This window comes from Bombina bombina, chromosome 4 (genome assembly GCF_027579735.1).
Source record: "Bombina bombina isolate aBomBom1 chromosome 4, aBomBom1.pri, whole genome shotgun sequence".
NCBI lineage: Eukaryota > Metazoa > Chordata > Amphibia > Anura > Bombinatoridae > Bombina > Bombina bombina.
Window position 1 is genome coordinate 1,210,447,456 of NC_069502.1, and position 26,876 is coordinate 1,210,474,331.

The 26,876-nt window shown below is 41.1% G+C and overlaps 1 protein-coding gene across 2 annotated transcripts in view; it reads right to left on the reverse strand.

Annotated features, from left to right (window-relative positions):
- The window catches only part of RNF8 (ring finger protein 8), a gene marked incomplete at its 5' end in the record, with an annotated part of 52,475 nt that extends 25,853 nt beyond the window's left edge, over positions 1-26,622 (reverse strand). The window contains 5 exon segments of one of the 2 annotated variants that reach the window (XM_053712706.1): positions 13,618-13,822; positions 14,588-14,695; positions 23,020-23,109; positions 23,432-23,494; positions 25,933-26,622. In XM_053712706.1, coding sequence (XP_053568681.1) covers positions 13,618-13,822; positions 14,588-14,695; positions 23,020-23,109; positions 23,432-23,494; positions 25,933-26,622 — 1,156 coding nt within the window. 2 annotated transcript variants of the gene reach the window in all.
- Positions 26,623-26,876: the final 254 nt, after the last annotated feature.

Below are 26,876 nucleotides of genomic sequence, written 5' to 3' on the forward strand. Positions count from 1 at the left end.
CATACTAATAGCACTAGCAGGAGCATACTAATAGCACTAGCAGGGGCATACTAAAAGCACTAGCATACTAATAGCACTAGCAGGAGCATACTAATAGCACAAGCATACTAATAGCACTAGCAGGGGCATACTAATAGCACTAGCAGGGGCATACTAATAGCACTAGCAGGGGCATACTAATAGCACTAGCAGGGGCATACTAATAGCACTAGCAGGGGCATACTAATAGCACTAGCAGGAGCATACTAATAGCACTAGCAGGAGCATACTAATAGCACTAGCAGGAGCATACTAATAGCACTAGCAGGGGCATACTAAAAGCACTAGCATACTAATAGCACTAGCAGGGGCATACTAATAGCACTAGCAGGGGCATACTAATAGCACTAGCAGGAGCATACTAATAGCACTAGCAGGAGCATACTAATAGCACTAGAAGGAGCATACTAATAGCACTAGCAGGGGCATACTAATAGCACTAGCAGGAGAAAACTAATAGCACTAGCAGGAGCATACTAATAGCACTAGCAGGGGCATACTAATAGCACTAGCAGGGGCATACTAAAAGCACTAGCATAATAATAGCACTAGCAGGGGCATACTAAAAGCACTAGCATACTAATAGCACTAGCAGGGGCATACTAAAAGCACTAGCATACTAATAGCACTAGCAGGGGCATACTAAAAGCACTAGCATACTAATAGCACTAGCAGGGGCATACTAAAAGCACTAGCATACTAATAGCACTAGCAGGGGCATACTAAAAGCACTAGCAGGGGCATACTAATAGCACTAGCAGGAGCATACTAATAGCACTAGCAGGAGCATACTAATAGCACTAGCAGGGGCATACTAAAAGCACTAGCATACTAATAGCACTAGCAGGGGCATACTAATAGCACTAGCAGGGGCATACTAATAGCACAAGCATACTAATAGCACTAGCATACTAATAGCACTAGTAGGAGAATACTAATAGCACTAGCAGGATAATGAGCAGAAGCACAAGCACTAACAGGAGCACTAGCAGAAGCAGGAGCACTAGCACTAGCAGAAGCACTAGCACTAGCAGGAGCACTAGCATACTAATAGCACTAACACCGTGGCCCCCAGTTATCAAGCTGTGAATGCACAGGAGCACTAGCACTAGCATACTAATAGCATTAGCACCGTGGCCCCCAGTTATCAAGCTGTGCATGCACAGGAGCACTAGCACAAGCAGGAGCTCTAACAGGAGCACTAGCAGAAGCACGAGCAATAGCAGGAGCACTAACAGGAGCACTAGCAGAAGCAGGAGCACTAGCATGAGCAGGAGCACTAACAGGAGCACTAGCAGGATCACTGGCACTAACAGGAGCACTAGCACTATCACGATCATTAGCAGCAGCACTGGCAGGATCACTAGCACCAGCACTAGCAGGATCACTAGCACTAGCAGGATCACTAGCAGGATCACTAGCACTAACAGGAGCACTAGCAGGAGCACTAGCACCAGCACTAACAGGATCACTAGCACTAGCAGGATCACTAGCACTAGCAGGATCACTAGCACTAGCAGGATCACTAGCAGCAGCACTAGCAGGATCACTAGCACTAGCAGCAGCACTAGCACTAAAAGGAGCACTAGCACTAGCAGGATCACTAGCACCAGCACTAACAGGATCACTAGCACCAGCACTAGCAGGAGCACTAGCACGAGCAAGAGCACTAGCAGGAGCTAGAGCACTAGCAGGAGCTAGAGCACTAGCAGGAGCTAGAGCACTAGCAGGAGCTAGAGCACTAGCACGAGCAGGAGCATACTAATAGCACTAGTACCATGGCCCCCAGTTATCAAGCTGTGCATGCAGGACCATACTAATAGCACCGTGGCCCCCAGTTATCAAGCTGTGCATGCAGGACCATACTAATAGCACCGTGGCCCCCAGTTATCAAGCTGTGCATGCAGGACCATACTAATAGCACCGTGGCCCCCAGTTATCAAGCTGTGCATGCAGGACCATACTAATAGCACCGTGGCCCCCAGTTATCAAGCTGTGCATGCAGGACCATACTAATAGCACCGTGGCCCCCAGTTATCAAGCTGTGCATGCAGGACCATACTAATAGCACCGTGGCCCCCAGTTATCAAGCTGTGCATGCAGGACCATACTAATAGCACCGTGGCCCCCAGTTATCAAGCTGTGCATGCAGGACCATACTAATAGCACCGTGGCCCCCAGTTATCAAGCGGCGTATACAGCTCTGGGGGCTGATCGCTGCAGACTCGCTGCCCGCATTCTGTGATCCCGGGGGTCTGTCTGGCAGTTGATAAACGCCGGCCCGTGTGAGACAAGTGCAACTCACATGTGAACTAGGATGTTACCCATTGAAATGAAATACAGTTTTGAAAATATATATGAAAATTATATTCATGTTAATGGCAATAGCAAAGATACTAAATGATTTGCCTCAGTGTTAAATAATGTATTTGTGAATGGTATTAACGGATAAGAAAATTTATGCTTACCTGATAAAAATTTATTTTTTGACACGATGAGTCCACGGATCATCTTAATTACTATTGGGAATACCACTCCTGCCCTGCAGGAGGCAGCAAAGAGCACAACAGCAAAGCTGTTAAATATCACCTCCCTTCCCTCCCAACCCAGTCATTCGACCGAAGTAAAGGAGAGAAAGGAAGTAACAAGGTGCAGAGGTGTCTGAAGTTTATAAAAAACAACAACCTGTCTTTCAAAAACAGGGCGGGCCGTGGACTCATTGTGTCAAAAAATACCAAAAAATGTCAAAAAATAAATAAATGTATCAGGTAAGCATAATTTTTTTTTTTCTTTTTAATGACACAATGAGTCCATGGATCATCTTAATTACTATTGGGAATAAATACCCAAGCTAGAGTACACAGATGATAAGGGAGGGACAAGACAGGGAACCTAAACAGAAGGCACCACTGCTTGAACAACCTTTCTCCCAAAAGCGGCCTCAGCCGAGGCAAAAGTGTCAAATTTGTAGAATTTTGAAAAAAAGTGTGAAGAGAGGACCAAGTTGCAGCCTTGCAAATCTGTTCCACAGAAGCTTCATTCTTGAATGCCCATGAGGAAGCAACAGCCCTCGTGGAATGAGCCGTAACTCTCTCTGGAGGCTGCTGTCCAGCAGTCTCATATGCAAAGCGAATGATACTCTTCAGCCAAAAAGAAAGAGAAGTAGCCGTAGCTTTCTGTCCCTTACGTTTTCCTGAGAAAACAACAAACAAAGCAGAAGCCTGACAAAAATCCTTAGTCACCTGCAGGTAAAACTTTAAGGCACGAACCACGTCCAAATTGTGCAGAAGCCGTTACTTCTGAGAGGTAGGATTAGGACACAAGGAAGGAACAACAATCTCCTGATTAATGTTCCGATCAGAAAAAACCTTAGGAAGAAATCCTAATTTCGTACTACCTTATCGGAATGAAAAATAAGGTAAGGGGACTCATACTGCAAAGCCGAGAGCTCTGACACTCTGTGAGCAGAAGAAATAAAACTTTCCAAGATAACAATTTAATATCTAAGGAATGCATAGGCTCAAACAGAGCCCCTTGAAGAACTTTGAGAACCACATTAAGACTCCATGGAGGAGTAATTGGTTTGAACACAGGCCAGAAGTTTGTGAAACAAAATAGATAAGGCAGAAATTTGACCCTTTAGGGAACTTGTCGATAATCTCTTCTCCAAACCCTCTTGGAGAAAAGAAAAAAATTCTAGGAATCCTAACTCTACTCTAGGAGTAGCCCTTAGATTCACAACAATATAGATATTTACGCCATATCTTATGGTAAATCTTTCTAGTTACAGGTTTATGAGCCTGAATCCCCGCTTGGATAAAATGAAGCGTTCAATCTCCAAGCAGTCAGCTTCAGAGAAACTAGATTTGGGTGATGGAAGGGCCCTTGCATTAGAAGGTCCTTCCTCAACGGAAGTCTCCAAGGTGGCAGAGACGACATTTCCACCAGATCTGCATACCAAATTCTGCGAGGCCAAGCTGGTGCAATAAGGATCACCGAGGCCCTCTCCTGCTTGATTCAAGCAATAACCCGAGGAAGAAGAGCAAACGGAGGAAATAGGTATGCTAGACTGAAGGTCCAAGGTACCGCTAGGGTGTCTATCAGTACCGCCTGAGGGCCCCTGCACCTCGACAAGTACCTCGGAAGCTTGGCATTCTGCCTAGATGCCATGAGATCAAATTCTGGAAAACACTTCCGGATGGAGTTCCCACTCCCCCGGATGAAAGGTCAGGCTGCTTAGGAAGTCCGCCTCCCAGTTGTCCACCCCTGGGATGTGGATCGCCGACAGACAGCAAGAGTGGGTTTCCGCCCACTGAATTATCTGGTTACCTCTGTCATCGCTAAGGAACTCCGCATTCCTCCCTGATGATTGATGTAAGCCACTGAAGTTATGTTATCCAACTGGAACCTGATAAACTGGACCGAGGCTAACTGGGGCCAGGCCAGATACATGAGGAACAGAAAGGGATTGGTGGTTCCACATTGGCATCAAAGCATAAAGAGCATGTGACACTTTGTAAGGTCTCTTGGTCCATTGTAACTCACAATTAAACAATTTGACATAAAATAATTAAATTTTATTAATGAAATGTAAAAATATAAAAAACGTTACTGTCTCTTTAAAAAATAAACTAACTTTTTTATCCGTTTAATTAATTTTAGTATAGAAGGACTTAAGCTAAAATAACCCTGCAAACACCTCTACACCTCAGCAACAGTTTGTGGAGGTGCCTACCTCCTCTGAGCAGGAGTCGTATGATCACGGAACTTGGATTTCGGTCGTACAGTCAGTCTCCATTGTAAACAAGCTGAGCAATGTCGGCCTCTGGACTTAAAGGGACAGTATACACTCATTTTCATATAACTGCATGTAATAGACACTACTATAAAGAATAATATGCACAGATACTGATATAAAAATCCATTATAAAACTGTTTAAAAACTTACTTAGAAGCTGTCAGTTTGGCTCTGTTGAAAAGGTAGTTGGAAAGCCCACTGCAAGTGGCAAATAAGACACTCCCCCTTCTTTTGCATATGAAAAGACCCTTTACACAAACAGGAGCAAGCTGTAGAAGGTAGCTGACGGTATTCACATAAAACTTTGGGGCTTGGTTAGGAGTCTGAAAATCAGAGCAATGTTATTTAAAAATAAGCAAAACTATACATTTATTTAAAAAAAAAAAAAAAAAAAAACCTTTATGGGCTATATAAATAGATCAACTACACAACATTTATGCAAAGAAAAAATGAGTGTATAATGTCCCTTTAATACGCAGCTATGACTTATAGATGTGTAGAATGCCTTCCTACAGTGGACGGAGAGAATGGAAAAAGGGCGCGCAATTACTTGCCGCTTCCTGGAGAACCTCCCATCATGGGCGTGTCACTAAGGAATCTCCCGGTCGGTTATTTAAGTTATAAAACCGCCGGGGGATGTGGAACCACCGCCAATATTTTAGAACCAGCCCCACTGCCCGCGTCTAAGCTGGCCAATATGTCCCCTATGCTCCTAGGAGAATCTATTATGTTAAGTATGAGGTCTGTCCCATTTAATAAAGTGCCCATCTTTTTCTGAGTCTTATTCTATCCCTCAGAAATAAAGCCAGCACTTACCTCATATGGGCAGTTCCCAGGTTTGAGAGGTCCTATCCCTCACATGGACCTGTGAAAGAAAAAACATAATTTATGCTTACCTGATAAATTTATTTCTCTTGTAGTGTATCCAGTCCACGGATCATCCATTACTTATGGGATATTAACTCCTCCCCAACAGGAAGTGCAAGAGGATTCACCCAGCAGAGCTGCTATATAGCTCCTCCCCTAACTGCCATTACCAGTCATTCGACCGAAAACATGCAGAGAAAGGAAAACCATAGGGTGCAGTGGTGACTGTAGTTTAATGGAAAAATGACCTGCCTTAAAGTGACAGGGCGGGCCGTGGACTGGATACACTACAAGAGAAATAAATTTATCAGGTAAGCATAAATTATGTTTTCTCTTGTTAAGTGTATCCAGTCCACGGATCATCCATTACTTATGGGATACCAATACCAAAGCTAAAGTACACGGATGACGGGAGGGACAGGCAGGCTCTTTATACGGAAGGAACCACTGCCTGAAGAACCTTTCTCCCAAAAACAGCCTCCGAAGAAGCAAAAGTGTCAAATTTGTAAAATTTGGAAAAAGTATGAAGAGAAGACCAAGTTGCAGCCTTGCAAATCTGTTCAACAGAAGCCTCATTCTTAAAGGCCCAAGTGGAAGCCACAGCTCTAGTAGAATGTGCTGTAATTCTTTCAGGAGGCTGCTGTCCAGCAGTCTCATAGGCTAACCGTATTATGCTACGAAGCCAAAAGGAGAGAGAGGTAGCCGAAGCTTTTTGACCTCTCCTCTGACCAGAATAAACGACAAACAGGGAAGACGTTTGTCGAAAATCCTTAGTTGCCTGTAGATAAAATTTCAGGGCACGGACTACATCTAGATTGTGTAGCAGACGTTCCTTTTTCGAAGAAGGATTAGGACACAAAGATGGAACCACAATCTCTTGATTGATATTCCTGTTAGTGACCACCTTAGGTAGGAACCCAGGTTTAGTACGCAGTACTACCTTGTCTGAATGAAAAATCAGATAAGGAGAATCACAATGTAAGGCAGATAACTCAGACTCTTCGAGCCGAGGAAATCGCCATTAAAAACAGAACTTTCCAAGATAACAACTTGATATCAATGGAATGAAGGGGTTCAAACGGAACCCCCTGTAAAACATTAAGAACTAAGTTCAAACTCCATGGTGGAGCAACAGTTTTAAACACAGGCTTGATCCTAGCTAAAGCCTGACAAAAAGCTTGAACGTCCGGAACTTCTGACAGACGTTTGTGTAAAAGAATGGACAGAGCTGAAATCTGTCCCTTTAAGGAACTAGCGGATAAACCCTTTTCTAAACCTTCTTGTAGAAAAGACAATATCCTCGGAATCCTAACCTTACTCCATGAGTAACTCTTGGATTCGCACCAATATAAGTATTTGCGCCATATCTTATGGTAAATCTTTCTGGTAACAGGCTTCCTAGCCTGTATTAAGGTATCAATAACTGACTCAGAAAAACCACGTTTTGATAAAATCAAGCGTTCAATTTCCAAGCAGTCAGCTTCAGAGAAATTAGATTTTGATGTTTGAAGGGACCCTGGATCAGAAGGTCCTGTTTCAGAGGTAGCGACCAAGGTGGACAGGATGACATGTCCACTAGATCTGCATACCAAGTCCTGCGTGGCCATGCAGGCGCTATTAGAATCACTGATGCTCTCTCCTGTTTGATTCTGGCAATCAATCGAGGAAGCATCGGGAAGGGTGGAAACACATAAGCCATCCCAAAGGTCCAAGGTGCTGTCAAAGCATCTATCAGAACCGCTCCCGGATCCCTGGATCTGGACCCGTAACGAGGAAGCTTGGCGTTCTGTCGAGACGCCATGAGATCTATCTCTGGTTTGCCCCAACGTTGAAGTATTTGGGCAAAGACCTCCGGATGAAGTTCCCACTCCCCCGGATGAAAAGTCTGACGACTTAAGAAATCCGCCTCCCAGTTCTCCACTCCCGGGATGTGGATTGCTGACAGGTGGCAAGAGTGAGACTCTGCCCAGCGAATTATCTTTGATACTTCCATCATTGCTAGGGAGCTTCTTGTCCCTCCCTGATGGTTGATGTAAGCTACAGTCGTGATGTTGTCCGACTGAAACCTGATGAACCCCCGAGTTGTTAACTGGGGCCAAGCCAGAAGGGCATTGAGAACTGCTCTCAATTCCAGAATGTTTATTGGTAGGAGACTCTCCTCCTGATTCCATTGTCCCTGAGCCTTCAGAGAATTCCAGACAGCGCCCCAACCTAGTAGGCTGGCGTCTGTTGTTACAATTGTCCAATCTGGCCTGCTGAATGGCATCCCCCTGGACAGATGTGGCCGAGAAAGCCACCATAGAAGAGAATTTCTGGTCTCTTGATCCAGATTCAGAGTAGGGGACAAGTCTGAGTAATCCCCATTCCACTGACTTAGCATGCACAATTGCAGCAGTCTGAGATGTAGGCGTGCAAAGGGTACTATGTCCATTGCTGCTACCATTAAGCCGATCACCTCCATGCATTGAGCTACTGACGGGTGTTGAATGGAATGAAGGACACGGCATGCATTTTGAAGCTTTGTTAACCTGTCTTCTGTCAGGTAAATCTTCATTTCTACAGAATCTATAAGAGTCCCCAAGAAGGGAACTCTTGTGAGTGGAAAGAGAGAACTCTTCTTTTCGTTCACCTTCCATCCATGCAACCTTAGAAATGCCAGTACTAACTCTGTATGAGACTTGGCAGTTTGAAAGCTTGAAGCTTGTATCAGAATGTCGTCTAGGTACGGAGCTACCGCAATTCCTCGCGGTCTTAGTACCGCCAGAAGAGCACCCAGAACCTTTGTGAAGATTCTCGGAGCCGTAGCCAATCCGAATGGAAGAGCTACAAACTGGTAATGCCTGTCTAGAAAGGCAAACCTTAGATACCGGTAATGATCTTTGTGAATCGGTATGTGAAGGTAAGCATCCTTTAAATCCACTGTGGTCATGTACTGACCCTTTTGGATCATGGGTAAAATTGTCCGAATAGTTTCCATTTTGAACGATGGAACTCTTAGGAATTTGTTTAGGATCTTTAAATCCAAGATTGGCCTGAAAGTTCCCTCTTTTTTGGGAACCACAAACAGATTTGAGTAAAACCCTTGTCCTTGTTCCGACCGCGGAACCGGATGGATCACTCCCATTAATAAAAGATCTTGTACGCAGCGTAGAAACGCCTCTTTCTTTATTTGGTTTGTTGACAACCTTGACAGATGAAATCTCCCTCTTGGGGGAGAGAATTTGAAGTCTAGAAGGTATCCCTGAGATATGATCTCTAACGCCCAGGGATCCTGGACATCTCTTGCCCAAGCCTAGGCGAAGAGAGAAAGTCTGCCCCCCACTAGATCCGTTCCCGGATCGGGGGCCCTCGATTCATGCTGTCTTAGGGGCAGCAGCAGGTTTCCTGGCCTGCTTGCCCTTGTTCCAAGACTGGTTAGGTCTCCAGTCTTGTCTGTAGCGAGCAACAGCTCCTTCCTGTTTTGGTGCAGAGGAAGTTGATGCTGCTCCTGCTTTGAAATTACGAAAGGAACGAAAATTAGACTGTCTAGCCTTAGGTTTGGCTCTGTCTTGAGGCAGGGCATGGCCTTTACCTCCTGTAATGTCAGCGATAATTTCTTTCAACCCGGGCCCGAATAAGGTCTGCCCTTTGAAAGGTATATTAAGCAATTTAGATTTAGAAGTAACGTCAGCTGACCAGGATTTTAGCCACAGTGCTCTGCGTGCCTGAATGGCGAATCCGGAATTCTTAGCCGTAAGTTTAGTTAAATGTACTACGGCATCTGAAATAAATGAGTTAGCTAACTTAAGGGCTTTAAGCTTGTGTGTAATCTCATCTAATGGAGCTGATTCAAGTGTCTCTTCCAGAGACTCAAACCAAAATGCTGCTGCAGCCGTGACAGGCGCAATGCATGCAAGAGGTTGCAATATAAAACCTTGTTGAACAAACATTTTCTTAAGGTAACCCTCTAACTTTTTATCCATTGGATCTGAAAAGGCACAGCTATCCTCCACCGGGATAGTGGTACGCTTAGCTAAAGTAGAAACTGCTCCCTCCACCTTAGGGACCGTTTGCCATAAGTCCCGTGTGGTGGCGTCTATTGGAAACATCTTTCTAAATATCGGAGGGGGTGAGAACGGCACACCGGGTCTATCCCACTCCTTAGTAACAATTTCAGTAAGTCTCTTAGGTATAGGAAAAACGTCAGTACTCGCCGGTACCGCAAAATATTTATCCAACCTACACATTTTCTCTGGTATTGCAACTGTGTTACAATCATTCAGAGCCGCTAACACCTCCCCTAGTAATACACGGAGGTTTTCCAGCTTAAATTTAAAATTTGAAATATCTGAATCCAGTTTGTTTGGATCAGAACCGTCACCCGCAGAATGAAGCTCTCCGTCCTCATGTTCTGCAAATTGTGACGCAGTGTCTGACATGGCCCTAATATTATCAGCGCACTCTGTTCTCACCCCAGAGTGATCACGCTTACCTCTTAGTTCTGGTAATTTAGACAAAACTTCAGTCATAACAGTAGCCATATCCTGTAATGTGATTTGTAATGGCCGCCCAGATGTACTCGGCGCTACAATATCACGCACCTCCCGAGCGGGAGATGCAGGTACTGACACGTGAGGCGAGTTAGTCGGCATAACTCTCCCCTCGTTGTTTGGTGAAATATGTTCAATTTGTACAGATTGACTTTTATTTAAAGTAGCATCAATACAGTTAGTACATAAATTTCTATTGGGCTCCACTTTGGCTTTAGCACATATAGCACAGATATCTTCCTCTGAATCAGACATGTTTAACACACTAGCAAATAAACTAGCAACTTGGAAATACTTTTCAAGTAATTTACTATAATATGAAAACGTACTGTGCCTATAAGAAGCACAGAAAAAGTTATGACAGTTGAAAATTAATAAACTGAAAAGTTATAGCATCAAATCTTTGTAAAAAACACAATTTTAGCAAAGGATTGCTCCCATTAGCAAAGGATAACTAACCCTGATAGCAGAAAAAAAAAAAAAAAAACAGAAATAAACGTTTTTTTATCACATTCAACTACAATCTCACAGCTCTGCTGTGAGTGATTACCTCCCTCAAAACAAGTTTTGAAGACCCCTGAGTTCTGTAGAGATGAACCGGATCATGCAGGGAAGACAAACTTCTGACTGAATTTTTTGATGCGTAGCAAAAGCGCCAAAAAAGGCCCCTCCCCATCACACATAACAGTGAGAGAGATCAGTAAACTGTCATAAATTAAATAAAACGACTGCCAAGTGGAAAAAAATAGTGCCCAAAACATTTTTTCACCCAGTACCTCAGAAAATTAAACGATTTTACATGCCAGCAAAAAACGTTTAACATTAATAAATTGAGTGTTATTAAAAAGCCTGTTGCTAGTCCCTGCAAATTAGGCTAAAGTTTTATGCATACAGTATAATTCCAGTGAAGTGCCATTCCCCAGAATACTGAAGTGTAAAATATACATACATGACAGCCTGATACCAGTTGCTGCTACTGCATTTAAGGCTGAGTTTACATTATATCGGTATGGCAGAATTTTCTCATCAATTCCATTGTCAGAAAATAATAAGCTGCTACATACCTCTTTGCAGATTAATCTGCCCGCTGTCCCCTGATCTGAAGTTTACCTCTCCTCAGAAACAGCAATATGATCTTAACTACTCCGGCTAAAATCATAGAAAAACTCAGGTAGATTCTTCTTCAAATTCTACCAGAGAAGGAATAACACACTCCGGTGCTATTATAAAATAACAAACTTTTGATTGAAGGTATGAAACTAAGTATAATCACCACAGTCCTCTCACACATCCTATCTATTCGTTGGGTGCAAGAGAATGACTGGTAATGGCAGTTAGGGGAGGAGCTATATAGCAGCTCTGCTGGGTGAATCCTCTTGCACTTCCTGTTGGGGAGGAGTTAAAATCCCATAAGTAATGGATGATCCGTGGACTGGATACACTTAACAAGAGAAAAGGAAAGTCCTGAGTAACTGTCTCTCCGGTTTTCAGGGTAAGGACAGCATCAGAATATGGGAGGCGAAGTGAGAATTATGTCCCACAAGTTCCCATTGCTCTAAAGCCACCACTGCTCTACTGAAGAGACTGATATGGACTACGGCTACACCCTAGGACAATCTTGCACTACTTTAAAAATAATAAACTCTTGATTGAAGAATCTTTTCTAACACCTAATTTACCACCTCCTTGCACTTAACGTAGGTAAAGAGAATGACTGGGTTGGGAGGGAAGGGAGGTGATATTTAACAGCTTTACTGTGGTGCTCTTTGCCGCCTCCTGCAGGGCAGGAGTGGTATTCCCAATAGTAATTAAGATGATCCGTGGACTCATCGTGTCATTAAAAAGAAATAAACTTTTTACTACGTTTAATAAACTATAGAAATAAGCTGCTGGTGGTTGGACTTTGGCCCCTACTATATTATAGCAAAGCAGCAAATGCTCAGGCTAAACCTTACATGAAACAAAGAGGGAAAAAACAAAATCACATTCAACCTCAAGCAAATGCCAGTATAAAAACTATATAATTAAAAAAAGAGAACTCTAGCACCATCTACTGCTGGACTTGCAGTCACACACCTGGTAACGTGCAGCAATTCCTGCACTGCTCCGAGTACCGAGATATAGGAATTATTCTATGTAATAAATTGCAGAAAACGCTCCTGTTACACATGCATTGTGCACAAAATATAAATCTATTAAAAGACGTGTGCCTTGTGCATCAAGGTGGATAAAATTGCCTATTGTCACATGGTGTATGACTTTAAAAATGCCATAATATGCAATTTTATTGCTGAAAAAAAGCGCTTTCCCTTTCCTTCCTGTAAATGAGCGTACTGCTCTCTAAGCTATTGCTGTGTAATTTTACTTCCTGCTCTCTCTATGGATCATGGGGCAAGCACAATTGAAAAAAATGAATTACAGCAAAAGACATAAGGAATGAATATGGCAACATTTTAATTAACTGATATACAGGTAAAGACATTTTGAGTTTAACAAGATCACCACTTGCACACACCCAGTAATGATCTCTGTGATTTTGTATGCATCGTGCACAGAACGGATCAATCAGAGTCCGTGCACACGCAACATGCGCAAGTACAGATTACAAGTCAAATAAAGAGGCTAAAATATCCCTTTTTAATGCAAGTAAAATAGAACACCATGTATATCTGCTGTAAAACGACTGTATACTGCCTGTTTATGTGGTACAGAAGCTGACAGTTATATTTCTATACGAGCCCCAATATACCTATCCATGCTAATGATCTCCTTATGGTTAAAGTTACCAGATGTTAGGATCTTATAATGGATTATACAGATGTCTGGAATATTATATCTTCTGGTTTTAGAACCCTGCAGAACTAGAGAGAGGGGCAGACTTCACATAATAATGCCAACTCTTTACTCTTGGTGGTAATGACGGATTATTAAGTTTTTGTGCTGCTAATTATGTATGCGGTTTGACGAATGATCCCCTACATTAAGCTCTGGTATGTAGAGACATAGTTATGTATTGGCAAACAACCAATATCAATTGTGCACTTGCTACAAATGCTCAGTCACTTATAAGTACTTTCTAGTAATGCTCAGAAAAGCATTTCATCTCCTTTGCTGTGAACAGTTTAGGACAAATGAGATTTGGGACTAATCATGCGATTGCTGTATTGCATTGTCTTAGGGTCGGCATTCTGAAATCGGCAGAATGCACTCCAGCCTCTCTAAGGAGGGTGGGAAATGGGTCAAATAGATACTGAAGGTAAATTGCAAAGGTTCTTAACATTTTATGGGAAATTGGACTGATAAGGGATGGAAGGGGCATGCTGGTGCCATAAGTAAACAGATGATACCGTGCAGTAACTTGCATCGTGTTCACCCACCTCTCACCTTTGCGCTCCTTGATTAGTTTTGCCCGCCGCTCCTTCATTTCTACGCTAAGCTTGGCGACCATGCTGTCAATGCAGTTGTCCAGGACAAGGGAACGGGTCTCGGAATGGATCGGCTGCCGACAGATGGGACATTCATCCTTGCGTCGTCTCCATGATTTGATACAGTAGGAACAGAAGCTGTGAGCACAGTTTAGAGTAACGGCCTGAAAGTGAACAAAGCAAGAAGATAAATCCGTAAACTTGCTATTCGTCTCTCTTGTAAATTAGATGAGATCCGACAATATAAAGGATTTCTAAACTATATAAACATTACGTGTGAACCTGTCCGCCTGCAATCATGATACATTTTGACCATTGTGATGGATTTGCACGTCTATAGACCTTGGCTTCTCTATTTGGAACTGTGAAATCACCAGCACTTTTATATCTTACACTGGTGAGATTAGCAATTCCTTTATAATTCTAATGGCTAGAACTAGATTTATCAAGCTATGCCGGACAGGGGCGTACATTTGCGCCCCTGTCTCCCGCAGCTCGCCTCTGGCGGACAGAATTCCGCTGATGTAAATTAACACTGCACACGGGCACAATGCCGCCCCCTGTCTACGGACAGCCAATCACGCGCGGGCAGGAGCTGTCAATCTCCTTAGAGGTGGAGAAGAGTGTAGGGAGCAGCGGTCTGATAAACGCTGCATGATAAATACTGACTGCAGGTACTCATGGGAACCTGCAGTCGTCGTACAGGAGAAGGCTTGATAAATCGAGCCCTATAAGTTAACAGAACTTCTAGCTGGATAAATCAGCCCCTGATCATGAAATAATTTATTAGAAATCCAAAACCCCTGACGATTTACTTCTCTTAAGTGTCATTATATTAGCTGCAGAATTTATCCACGGGATAAATATTTACTAAATTACACAAATGAGACTGTAAACCACATGTACAATACAAACGTTCCCAGCATTACCTCAATGAAGTGCTCTGAGCAGATGATACACTGCAGCTCATTGTCTAGAACTTCATTCATGTGGCTCAGGACCTCTTCCTTCTGCGCGCGGACCTCTTCCTTCTCCTTCTGCACAGGACACAAATAGGCAGTTGGTGACAGCGGTTGCCGTTATCCCCTCCCACTAACAACAAAATGTGCAACATTGTATTTGTTTTGCAAACCAATCAGGAACGTAGCATCAGCTACATTGTTACACTACCGGATTTACTAGAATAAAAGAGCCCACAAATATCTGTATTTGCAAGTTACGCTTTGATTATAACAAATCGGGGCAGCAACAAACCGAATGCTACAAGTCACGGACATATTTGTGAATTTGCACATTTACCAACAACCTGACACACAACTGTCTGTATCCTGCAATAACACGGGAGCTCTAAACACAAACATGTGATTTACATCATCTTTAGCTCCAGTGTGGAGTCATTTAGATAAACACATATTTGTGTGTGCAAATTAAAAAAACAACAAAAAAACCCAATGCAGCCCAAATGTTTGTTTTCTTGCACATGTGTAGGTTGTCTATAGATATTATATAGATAACTGTGTCATTGATGTTTTTGTTGTGTAAAAAAACACAGTTTTATGGCTACAGCCAGTGTGAACAGCCATTTTCCAATTAATCACAACCATTTCTTTCATGTAATTAGCAAGAGTCCATGAGCTAGTGACGTATGGGATATACAATCCTACCAGGAGGGGCAAAGTTTCCCAAACCTTAAAATGCCTATAAATACACCCCTCACCACACCCACAATTCAGTTTTACAAACTTTGCCTCCCATGGAGGTGGTGAAGTAAGTTTGTGCTAGATTCTACGTTGATATGCGCTTCTCAGCAGGCTGAAGCCCGGTTTTCCTCTCAGAGTGCAGTGAATGTCAGAGGGATGTGAAGAGAGTATTGCCTATTTGAATACCATGATCTCCTTCTACAGGGTCTATTTCATAGGTTCTCTGTTATCGTTCGTAGAGATTTCTTCTCCTACCTCCCTTTTCAGATCGACGATATACTCTTATATACCATTACCTCTACTGATTCTCGTTTCAGTACTGGTTTGGCTATCTACTATATGTAGATGAGTGTCTTAGGGTAAGTAAGTCTTATTTTCTGTGACACTCTAAGCTATGGTTGGGCACTTTATATGTAAAGTTCTAAATATATGTCTTTAAACTTATATTTGCCATGATTCAGGATAATCAGTATTCCTTCATTCAGACTGTCAGTTTCATTATTTGGGATAATGCATATGAATAAATATTTTTTTCTTACCTTGAAAATTTTCAATTGACTATTTTTCCCTGCGGGCTGTTAGGCTCGCGGGGGCAGAAAATGCTTCATTTTATTGCGTCATTCTTGGCGCAAACTTTTTTGGCGCAAAATTTTGTCATTTCCGGCGTCGTAGTTGACGCCGGAAGTTGTTTGTAGTTACGTAATTTTTTTGACGCATGTGTATTCAGACGTTTTTTTGCGCCAAAAAATGTGGGCGTCGGTTTCGGCGTCAGAGGATGTGGCGTCATACTTGGCGCCAAAAAATACGGGCGTTGTACTTAGCGCCAATAATGTGGGTGTCATACTTGGCGCCAAAAATGTGGGCGTCATACTTGTTCCACTTTTTTCTCACATTATTTAAGTCTCACTTTTTTGTTGCTTCTGGTTGCTAGAGGCTTGTTTATTTTGCATTTTTTCCCATTCCTGAAACTGTCATTTAAGGAATTTGATCATTTTGCTTTCTATGTTGTTTTTTTTCTATTACATATTGCAAGATATTCAAAACACTGTTCCTGTATCAAGAAATACTGTGGGATTCCTGATGACTGATATCAGTCCTACCAAAGCTAAGTTCATTTATTTTAATGTTATGAATGTTTATCTTTAGCTATGGTTTGTAATAAGTTATCATGATAAACCTTTACATGCAGAATCCATTAGTATTTATGCTTTATATATTGCTATTCTTTTTATATCTTATGTACAAGATATACTTAGAAATTTATAAGAATATTTTTCTGATTCTATTTTAAAGGCTTTGTCTGACATCGTGCCTTCTAATAAAAATTTTAGGTCTTTTTCAAACTTCTTTTTTAGTTGATGAAGTTTCAAATGACCAACAACATAATGAATTATCCTTCTCTGATGGTGCTTTTTTTCTCATTCAGAATTTTTCTTCATCAGATATTGACACTAACAAATCTACTTTTTTATTTTTTAATAGAGTACATTTGTTCTTTGTTCAAAAGGTGTTGATTATTTTGGATATTGAAATATCTAGTTCTTTTGATTTTAAAGACTAGCTAACATTTAAATTCTGCTTATTTATCTTCTGTGGTTTCTTCAGAGGTTTTTTTCCAGTTCCTGATACTAGGGAATGGAATAGGCTGAGAATTTTCTTTTAGTCCTTCTTTAAGGTTTTTAAATTGTATTCTTTGCCGGCAGTTAGTTTTCAGTTTTGAGGAAAGATTCCCCAAGTTAGTGGGGCTCTCTCTACTCCTGCTAAATATACTATTATTCTTATAGCAAATAGTATTTATTTTTTTCCTTCAGATGGTTGTATCTTATTTAAGGAAAATTATTTTCTGGTACTTTTCTTAGACCTGTAATTGATTTGGCTGATGTTGCAATTGCTGCATCTTTCTGGTTGGATACTTTAAGATCAAGTATCGGATTATGATTTGTTTAGCATTGTTAAAAGGACAAAATCTTCTACTTATTTGAAGTTCAGACAAAGTGCTATTGCATTGTCTTGTTATCTTGCATTTGTTGATTGTGCAAGTCCAGTGTGTTGTCTGATCCTTTAACTTGATTAACATGCTAATAATTTCATTTGTGTTGTCATTTTATTAAATATTTTTGCAAATGAGGTTTAATCTATGTTTTTAGCTATTTTAGCTAAAAGACCTTTGTGATTTTAACCCCTTAACGACCGAGGACGTGCAGGGTACGTCCTCAAAAAAAAGGCAGTTAATGCCTGAGAACGTACCCTGCACGTCCTCGGTGTGGAAAGCAGCTGGAAGCGATCCTGCTCGCTTCCAGCTGCTTTCCGGTTATTGCAGTGATGCCTCGATATGGAGGCATCCTGCAATAACCCCCCTTGGCCATCCGATGCAGAGAGAGCCACTCTGTGGCCCTCTCTGCACCGGACATCGATGGCCGGTATCGTTGGTGGGTGGGAGCTTACGTGGGAGGCGGGTGGCGGCCATCGGTGCGCTATGTGGAGTGGAGGGGGGCGGGATCGGGGGGCGGGAGCTACGGGGGCGCGCACGGGAGCGCGCGCGTGCACGGGGGTGGTGGGCGGGCGCGTGCACGGGGCGGGAGCGGGTGGGAACCGCTACACTACAGAAAAAAAAAAGTTAAAAAGTAAAAAAAAAAAAAACTTAAATGCAATCTAAGGGTTTTGGAAGGGGTTGGGGGTTGGTCTCGGTGGGGGGGGAAAGCTACACTACAGAAAAGGGAATTTAAAAAAAAAAAAGGCTCATTTTGTTACAAAACTGGGTACTGGCAGACAGCTGCCAGTACCCAAGATGGCGCCCATTATTGCAGAGGGGAAGGGTTAGAGAGCAGTATGGTGGGGGATCAGTGAGGTTGGGGTCTAAGGGGGGATCCTACACATCAGCATATGTAAATATGCTTTTTTTTTTTTTAAAAAAAGGGCCAAATACCTTTTATTTTAGTACTGGCAGAGTTTCTGCCAGTACTTAAGATGGCGGGGACAATTGTGGGGTGGGGGAGGGAAGAGAGCTGTTTGGGAGGGATCAGGGGGTCTGATGTTTCAGGTGGGAGGCTGAGCTCTACACTAAAGCTAAAATTAACCCTGCAAGCTCCCTACAAGCTACATAATTAACCCCTTCACTGCTAGCCATAATACACGTGTGATGCGCAGCGGCATTTAGAGGCCTTCTAATTACCAAAAAGCAATGCCAAAGCCATATATGTCTGCTATTTCTGAACAAAGGGGATCCCAGAGAAGCATTTACAACCATTTGTGCCATAATTGCAGAAGGTGTTTGTAAATAATTTCAGTGAGAAACCTAAAATTGAGAAAAAATTAACGTTTCTTTTAATTTGATCGCATTTAGCGGTGAAATGGTGGCATGAAATATACCAAAATTGGCCTAGATCAATACTTGGGGTTGTCTACTACACTACACTAAAGCTAAAACTACCCCAAAAAGCTCCCTACATGCTCCCTAATTAACCCCTTCACTGCTGGGCATAATACACGTGTGGTGCGCAGTGGCATTTAGCGGCCTTCTAATTACCAAAAAGCAACACCAAAGTCATATATGTCTGCTATTTCTGAACAAAGGGGATCCCAGAGAAGAATTTACAACCATTTATGCCATAATTGCACAAGCTGTTTGTAAATAATTTAAGTTAGAAACCAAAAGTTTGTGAAAAAATTTGTGAAAAGTGAACAATTTTTTCTATTTGATTGCATTTGGCGGTGAAATGGTGGCATGAAATATACCAAAATGGGCCTAGATCAATACTTTGGGTTGTCTACTAAAAAAAAATATATACATGTCAATGGATATTCAGAGATTCCTGAAAGATATCAGTGCTCTAATGTAACTATCGCTAATTTTGAAAAGAAATGGTTTGGAAATAGCAAAGTGCTACTTGTATTTATGGCCCTATAGTTTACAAAAAAAGCAAAGAACATGTAAACATTGGGTATTTCTAAACTCAGGACAAAATTTAGAAACTATTTAGCATGGGTGTTTTTTGGTGGTTGTAGATGTGTAACAGATTTTGGGGGTCAAAGTTAGAAAAAGTGTGTTTTTTTCCATTTTTTCCTCATATTTTATAATTTTTTTTATAGTAAATTATAAGATATGATGAAAATAATGGTATCTTTAGAAAGTCCATTTAATGGCGAGAAAAACGGTATATAATATGTGTGGGTACAGTAAATGAGTAAGAGGAAAATTACAGCTAAACACAAACACCTCAAAAATGTAAAAATAGCCTTGGTCCCAAACGGACAGAAAATGGAAAAGTGATGTGGTCATTAAGGGGTTAATCTTGGAATGCCAATTTGATTTCTAAAATCCATATTTCTTTTTTTTCCAAGATAATCAATTATTTGGTTCATAATTGGATTCAATTATTTAACTGTTACTCTGGGCTTCAAGATTGAGTTCTAAGACTAAAACTTTAAGATAATATTAGTTTTCTGTTCTTACTAAGGAACGGAATCCTGAATTCTTCCCCAAGTAACATGTTTATAATTGGAAGTTTTTTTCTTCATTCAATTAAGCCTTTTAAAGTTCAAAGTCAGCCCCCCAAATTTGCATGTAGGTGCGATTCTTATTCCAGCTTGGCTGGTAAGGGGCAGGTTAAGACTTTTTTTGAAATTTGTTTGGTTCTATTCGGTCCAAACTTCTTAGACTTTGGGTACAGAATAGGTTTCAGAGTAAAACCGTCTGTGAGAAGTCTTTTTTCTCTATCATATTCCAGCTATTCCAGTAAGACTAACACTTTCCTGAAGTTCATTCGATTCAACTTTGTTGTTTCTTCAAGACATGGTTAGAGGATCTTTTTATCAAAAGCTCCTTGAATACTCACACAAGGATCACATTTTTTAGGTTTCCAGATAGATTGTGTCAATGTTTTTGTCTCTAACAGACAAGTGACAAGTGTATTGGGTTCCGTTTGTCGGAACCTTCAGTCTCTATTATTTCCTTCAAGTTGCTATATATGCATGGAAATTTTAGGTTTTCATGGCTGCAGCATTGGTTTCGATTCCCTTTGCTCATTTCATAGGAAACCTTTCCAGTTTTTTATGCTGAATAATGGTGCAGGGATTCTAGGATATCTCTTTTTATATCTTTGAATCCAAAGGTTTAACTATTTTTGATTCGGTGGTTAAGATCACCATCATTTAGTTCTACAGGTCTCTTCGGTTCTTTCAACCTGGACCATGATCTCTACAGATACAAGTCTTTTATGTTGGGAGGCTGTCTGAGGATCTCTGTCAGCACAAGGGGTTTGGAAATCTCAAGAGGCGAGATTACCATTTGATATTTTGGAACTCCGTGCATTCTCAGAGTTCTTCAGTTTGGTTTCTTTTTGAAGAAGAGACGTTTTTTCAGACAGACAATGTCACATCTGTGGCGTATGTCAATCATCAGGGTGGGACTATCAGTCTTTAGGCTGTGACAGAAGTATCTCGGATATTTGCTTGGGCTAAATCCAGCTCCTATCTAATTTCTGTGGTCTTTTTCTCAGGTATAGACAATTGGGAAGCGGATTATCTCTGTTAATCAAGCTTTACATCCGGGAGAATGGTCTTTACCCAGATATGTTTTTCAATTTTTCAGATGTGAGGGCTTCCAGAAATAGATCTGATGGCATCTCATCTAAACAAGAAACTTCCCAGGGGCCAATTCAGGTCCTGGGATCCTCAGGCGGAAGTAGTGTATGCATTAACACTTTCTTGGAATTATCAATCTGCTTATATTTTTTCATCTCTGGTTCTTCTTTTGAGAGTGATTTTCTAAATCATCAGAGAGCAATCTTTGGTGTGGCTGGTGGCTCCAGCATGGGCTCACAGGTTTTGGTATATGGTTCTTGTTCGGATGTCCAGTTGCCAATCTTAGTTACTTCCATTAAGGCCAGACCTTATATCTTAACATTCGTTTTTTTCATCAGGAATTCTAATTATTAATTTGATGGTATGAAAATGTAACGCTTAGTACTTAGTCATAGAATTTTCTCTGACTCAGTGATTAATACTATGTTGCAGGCTCGTAAATCTGTGTCTAGTAGGATTTATTATCGAGTTTGGAAGATTTACATCTCATGATGCTCTTCTTATGAATTCTCTTGGCATTCTTTTAGAATTCCTAGGATTTTATAGTCTCTTCATAAGGTTTTGTCTGCATGTTCCTTGAAAGGACAAATCTCTGTTTTTTCTGTGCTGTTTCACAGTAAGAATTGCTAAATCTTTCTGATATTCATTGTTTTGTTCAGGCTTTGGTTCGTATCAAGCCTGCCATTAAGTCAATTTCTCCTCCTTGGAGTCTTATTTTGGTTCTGAAGGCTTTACAGGCTCTTCTGTTTGAGCATATGCTTTCTTTGGACATTAATTACTTTCATGGAAAGTATTGTTCTTTTTAGACATCTCTTCAGCTAGAACAGTTTTTGAATTATCTGTTCTTTCTTGTAAAATCTCCTTTTTCTGATTTTCATCAGGATAAGGTGGTTTTTGCTGTCCTCATTTCAATTTTTACCTAAAGTTATGAATTCTAACAACATTAGTAGTGGGATTATTGTCCCTTCCTTGTGTCCTAATCCTAAGAATTCTTTGGTAAGATTCTTACATTCTTTGGATGTGGTAAGAGTTTTGAAATATTATGTTGAAGCTTCTCAGATTTCAGACAGACTTCTAGTCTATTTGTTATCTTTTCTGGTTTTAGGAAAGGTCAGAAGGCTTCTGCCATTTCATTGGCATCTTGGTTAAAGCTTTTGATTCATCATGCTTATTTGGAGTCTGGTTAATCCCCGCCTCTGAGGATTACGGCTCATTCTACTAGATCAGTTTCTATTTCCTGGACTTTTAAGAATGAAGCTTCTGTTGTTTAGATTTGCAAAGCAATGACTTGGTCTTCTTTGCATAGTTTTACTAAATTCTACCATTTTGATGTTTTCTCTTCTTCAGAAGCAGTTTTTGGTAGAATAGTACTTCAGGCAGCTGCTTCAGTTTGATTCTTCTGCTTATATTTCAGTTTTTTTTCATTATAAAAATTGAAACTTTTGATTGGGTAGTGGATTAATTTTTTTCAGCGGAATTGGCTGTCTTTATTTTATCCCTCCCTCTCTAGTGACTCTTGCATGGAAGTTGATAAATTCATTTCTTTCATATTAGCAAGAGTCCATGAGGCCCACTCTTTTTGTGGTGGTTATGATTTTTTTGTATAAAGCACAATTATTCCAATTCCTTATTTTTTATGCTTTCGCTCCTTTCTTATCACCCCACTTCTTGGCTATTCGTTAAACTGAATTGTGGGTGTGGTGAGGGGTGGATTTATATTTATATTTCTATAGGATTTATAGGCATTTTAAGGTTTGGGAAACTTTGCCCCTCCTGGTAGGAATGTATATCCCATACATCACTAGCTCATGGACTCTTGCTAATATGAAAGAAATTAATTTATCAGGTAAGTTCTTACATAAATTATGTTTTTCATGTAGGATCATACAAACAGCAGCATACAGAAATGTTTCTAAGCTCTGCTGCAGAGATGAACACAGTTTCAGGTCTCCATTAAGTGTGTGATCTGTTTGCTCGTGTAACGTTACAAGAGGTTTCACTGTTTCACATAAAGCCATGATCGCACACAGCTACACATATATGTCACCGTCACCTTTAAGCAGAGACAACTTCAGTACCTTGGTTTCTTGGAGCTCCTTATCCTTAGCTTCAATAATCTGTGCAAAATTGTTCTTATTACGATTCAGTTCTTCCATGAGGAGAGTATGCTGTGAAAACAAGACAGGAAATTTACTTACTATGTGGATAAGAATATGAAATGATTCTAAAATGATTCTAATATAAGTCAGTGACCATACGGTAGGGCTTGTAATGGGTCAGCTGCACTGAAAAAACAGACACGACTTGACCCTACAAGCCTTCTGGAGGTTGATAACGCTACTTGGCATGATCAGTGACGTCTGACAGCTGATACAGGTAACGCATGCTACCGATACATACACCAGAAAAACCCCACACCATTGGCGTATACACCAGAAAATCCCACACCATTGGTGCATACACTATTAAACTCATGTGCAGTTGCAATACCTCTTGAAGGGCTTGTGCCAATTGCTCCCTTAGATGTTCCTCTTCAGCCAACTTCCGTTCTCCCTGTAAAAGGCAAAACATTATGTTGGTCAACAAAACAATGCTAAAAGTTCAGACAATTTACTGTATCCATTATAAAAATATTAAGATGTCTGTTCATATATTCATCATACTATACAGTACTCGACAATGGAAAATACAAACAAATGATAATAAAAAGATACATATATTAAGGTCCTGCACCCACATGAGCTGACGATGGAGGTAGGCACTAGATGCAGTAGAGACAATGGCCTCCATTTATGAAAGTTTTAACTATAAATCCGGATGTATGTGTGTGTGTGTATATGTATGTATATGTATATATATATATATATATATATATATATATATATACACATATACATATATACACATACATACATATACACACACACATCCAGTCAGGATCCAGAATCCGTGATTAATAGCCGCAGTTTGAAAACCGTGAGAGTATGCAATTTTAGCCCCGCCCCCTTTGACATCACCTATGATGTACAGGAGGGCCGCTAACTTGCTGTGCCCGCCTTGTGACATTGAGCCGACTTACCGGGGAGCACTGCGGATGATGCGGGTTACAGGGAGGGGGTTGCGCGTGCTGTGGCTGATGCAGGTTACAGGGTGGGGGGTGTGCTGGGACATGATGGTGGTTACAGGCTGTGCTTACGATGTTAAAGGGGGTGCTTATTGGGGGGTTACAGTGGGAGCTGATGGGGCTTATGTAGGTTACAGAGGGGGGCTTATGGGGGTGTGGGGTTACAGTGGGAGCTGATGGGGCTTATGTAGAATACAGAGGGGGGCTTATGGGGCTTATTTAGGTTACAGGGGCTGCTGACGTGAAAATTGCGATTAAATAGAGATTCCCCTATATACACACACACACACACACAAACATATTATATTATATATATATATATATATATATATACACACACACATACATACCTTTTGCACTGCATGCAGGTAGAACTGTGCCGTGAGAATATTTACTTCCCTTTATCACATGAGCACAAAAGATAAAAAAACACCTTTCACAGCGTAGAAGGTTTGATATATTAACATATTCGTGGCAATATTGTTCTCTTATTTATCAATTGTTTGCCTAGTACCACATCGGAATTGCTGCAGATTTTTTTGCAATAAATTCCTTAGGCAGGCTGTCATTCAGAGCACTCGGTGTGACATGGATATTTCCACTAACGCTCCTTTCTATTTTCCGAAGGTTTAATAAGTGGGGACTAATGAGTGACAACCGATTGACTGAGGAAGCCATGGCTTATGTTCTTGTGTGATTGCATTTACTGGGCTTCTCTAAACAACTGACATTTTAGATCGTACTTGCTGCAGACAAACGCAGAGAGAAATTAACAAAAATGAGGGGCTCTACAGATGACTGAAGTACAAGTAAGGGGCAGCAGGTGAGGTGCTAAGGGCAGTAGGATGGAAAAAGAGGTGTGTTGCAAATCACACCCCGGCTCCCTAAACCAGTTGCAGGAAGAGGCACTAACCACCCACTGAAATCTTTAGAGCAATATACTCATTTACTGAGCTACTATAAATATTACCAACACCAATTACACACAGTGTTTAGGACAGTGCTTGACAAATCGGTTTAAAAATTAGGAGCCAGACAGTGGGATTTGTATATAGATATATGGAGAATAACCAAAAAAGTTAGGAGCCAGGGGTAAAATTTTAGGTGGGTTTGTTGAGCCCAGGTTTAAGGCACCCATACCAGAGAGCTGCACATGAGCTCAGCTGTCATCTAGGCAAGAATGCTCAGTGTAGTGAATAATAATGATGTAATTCAGCATCAGACTACAACATATGCTGTCAGCATATTTACTCCTGCGCAATGCATTCTAAAGGAAACCTCTTTATGAATGCAACAAGAACAAATATTATACAAAAGCAAAATATATAATGAGTCTATATTGTAAGTTCTTTACTACAAATAATTACATGTTTTATAACAATCTTAAAAATGGTTTCATGTCCCTTTAAAGGGACACTGTACAGTGGGTTTCTTTATAATGTGTTCCCAAAGGCTTGTTGTGTCAGCTGCAGGGTATAAATGTATTAGAAATGGTTCCTATAGGTTGATTCTTGCAATTAAAATAGCTGGTCTTGCTCACAAAAACCATAACCCCTAATGAAAATATCAGTACCTAAGTATTGTACTTTGTTTACAGCCACATTTTTCAGAAAAATATGTGATGGTTTGAACAAGCAAACGCAGCTCTTTAAAATACAAATATAAACCTAAAGGAGCAAGTCATAACAGATCATACTTGGCTGCTGTTATAACAAGTTACTAGGAACATTTTACAATTCATCTAATATCATTACGAGAGATCTAAGACCAGCGCCTCCCTAGGCTTTATGCTTCTCTTGACTAATCGGGGCAGCAGACTTAACAACACTACAGTATTTTACATATTATAATGAAAGATCTCGCTAACCTGCTTCTGCTGTTCCTCCTGGTAGATCTGCTTGAGGTCCTGCACCCTCTGGAGATGCTCCTTACGCTCATTGCTCAGCTGGTTTTGCAGCTCGTGTAGTTCTTTTTCCATGGCTAGCACATCCTTGAGGTCTCCTGTTTGGCTTTGGTGGGGCGCGTTTAACCTCTCCTGCATTTCCATCTGTTTCTCCTGCATTTGCACATTTAACCTCCTTATCTCCACCATGGTTTGTCTCACCTTGGACAGCTGTAAGGTACTGCGGCACTGCTGCTGGGTGGGCGCTAATGTATCGCCATCTATTGAGTCACATGATTCTGGCAAGTCCTCGGAGGCCACATCTTCCACCCTCAGAGTGGGCTGCTTAGCTAGCTCTGTTCTGTGCAAGGATTTAGCAGGATTCTCACATTCTATTGATGTCCGATGGATTTTTGTTTTAGAGGAATTAGTGGACACCTCAAAGTCCTCAGTGTTGAGTTTCCGTTTAGCCCGGGACCCATTTGTCTTCAAAGTTTTTGGTGCACTTGGTAACGGAAAGGCTTGTGACATGCGCTCCTGAACCAGTCTGTATTCAAACTCTGGTCTCTCCTTATCAGGCAGCGGCACACCAAGCTGGATGCAGCTTCCAACGCTCACAATGTAGGCTCTGCACGACTCCAACCTCTCCTTGTTCAGCCAAACACCATTCAAGCTCTAAGGAAGAGAAAAAGAGAAAAAGAGAGAGAGAGAAAAAGAGAGAGAGAGAAAAAGAAAGAGAGAGAAAAAGAGAGAGAAAAAAAAAGAAAAAGAGAGAGAGAGAGAGAGAGAGAAAAAAAGAAAAAAAGAGAGAGAGAGAGAGAGAAAAAAAAAGAGCGAGAGAGACAGAGAGAGAGAGAACAGATCACCAAACAGTTCCCACTAAAGCAAATAACAGAGAATATGGAGAAATAATTAAAAATTAACAATCA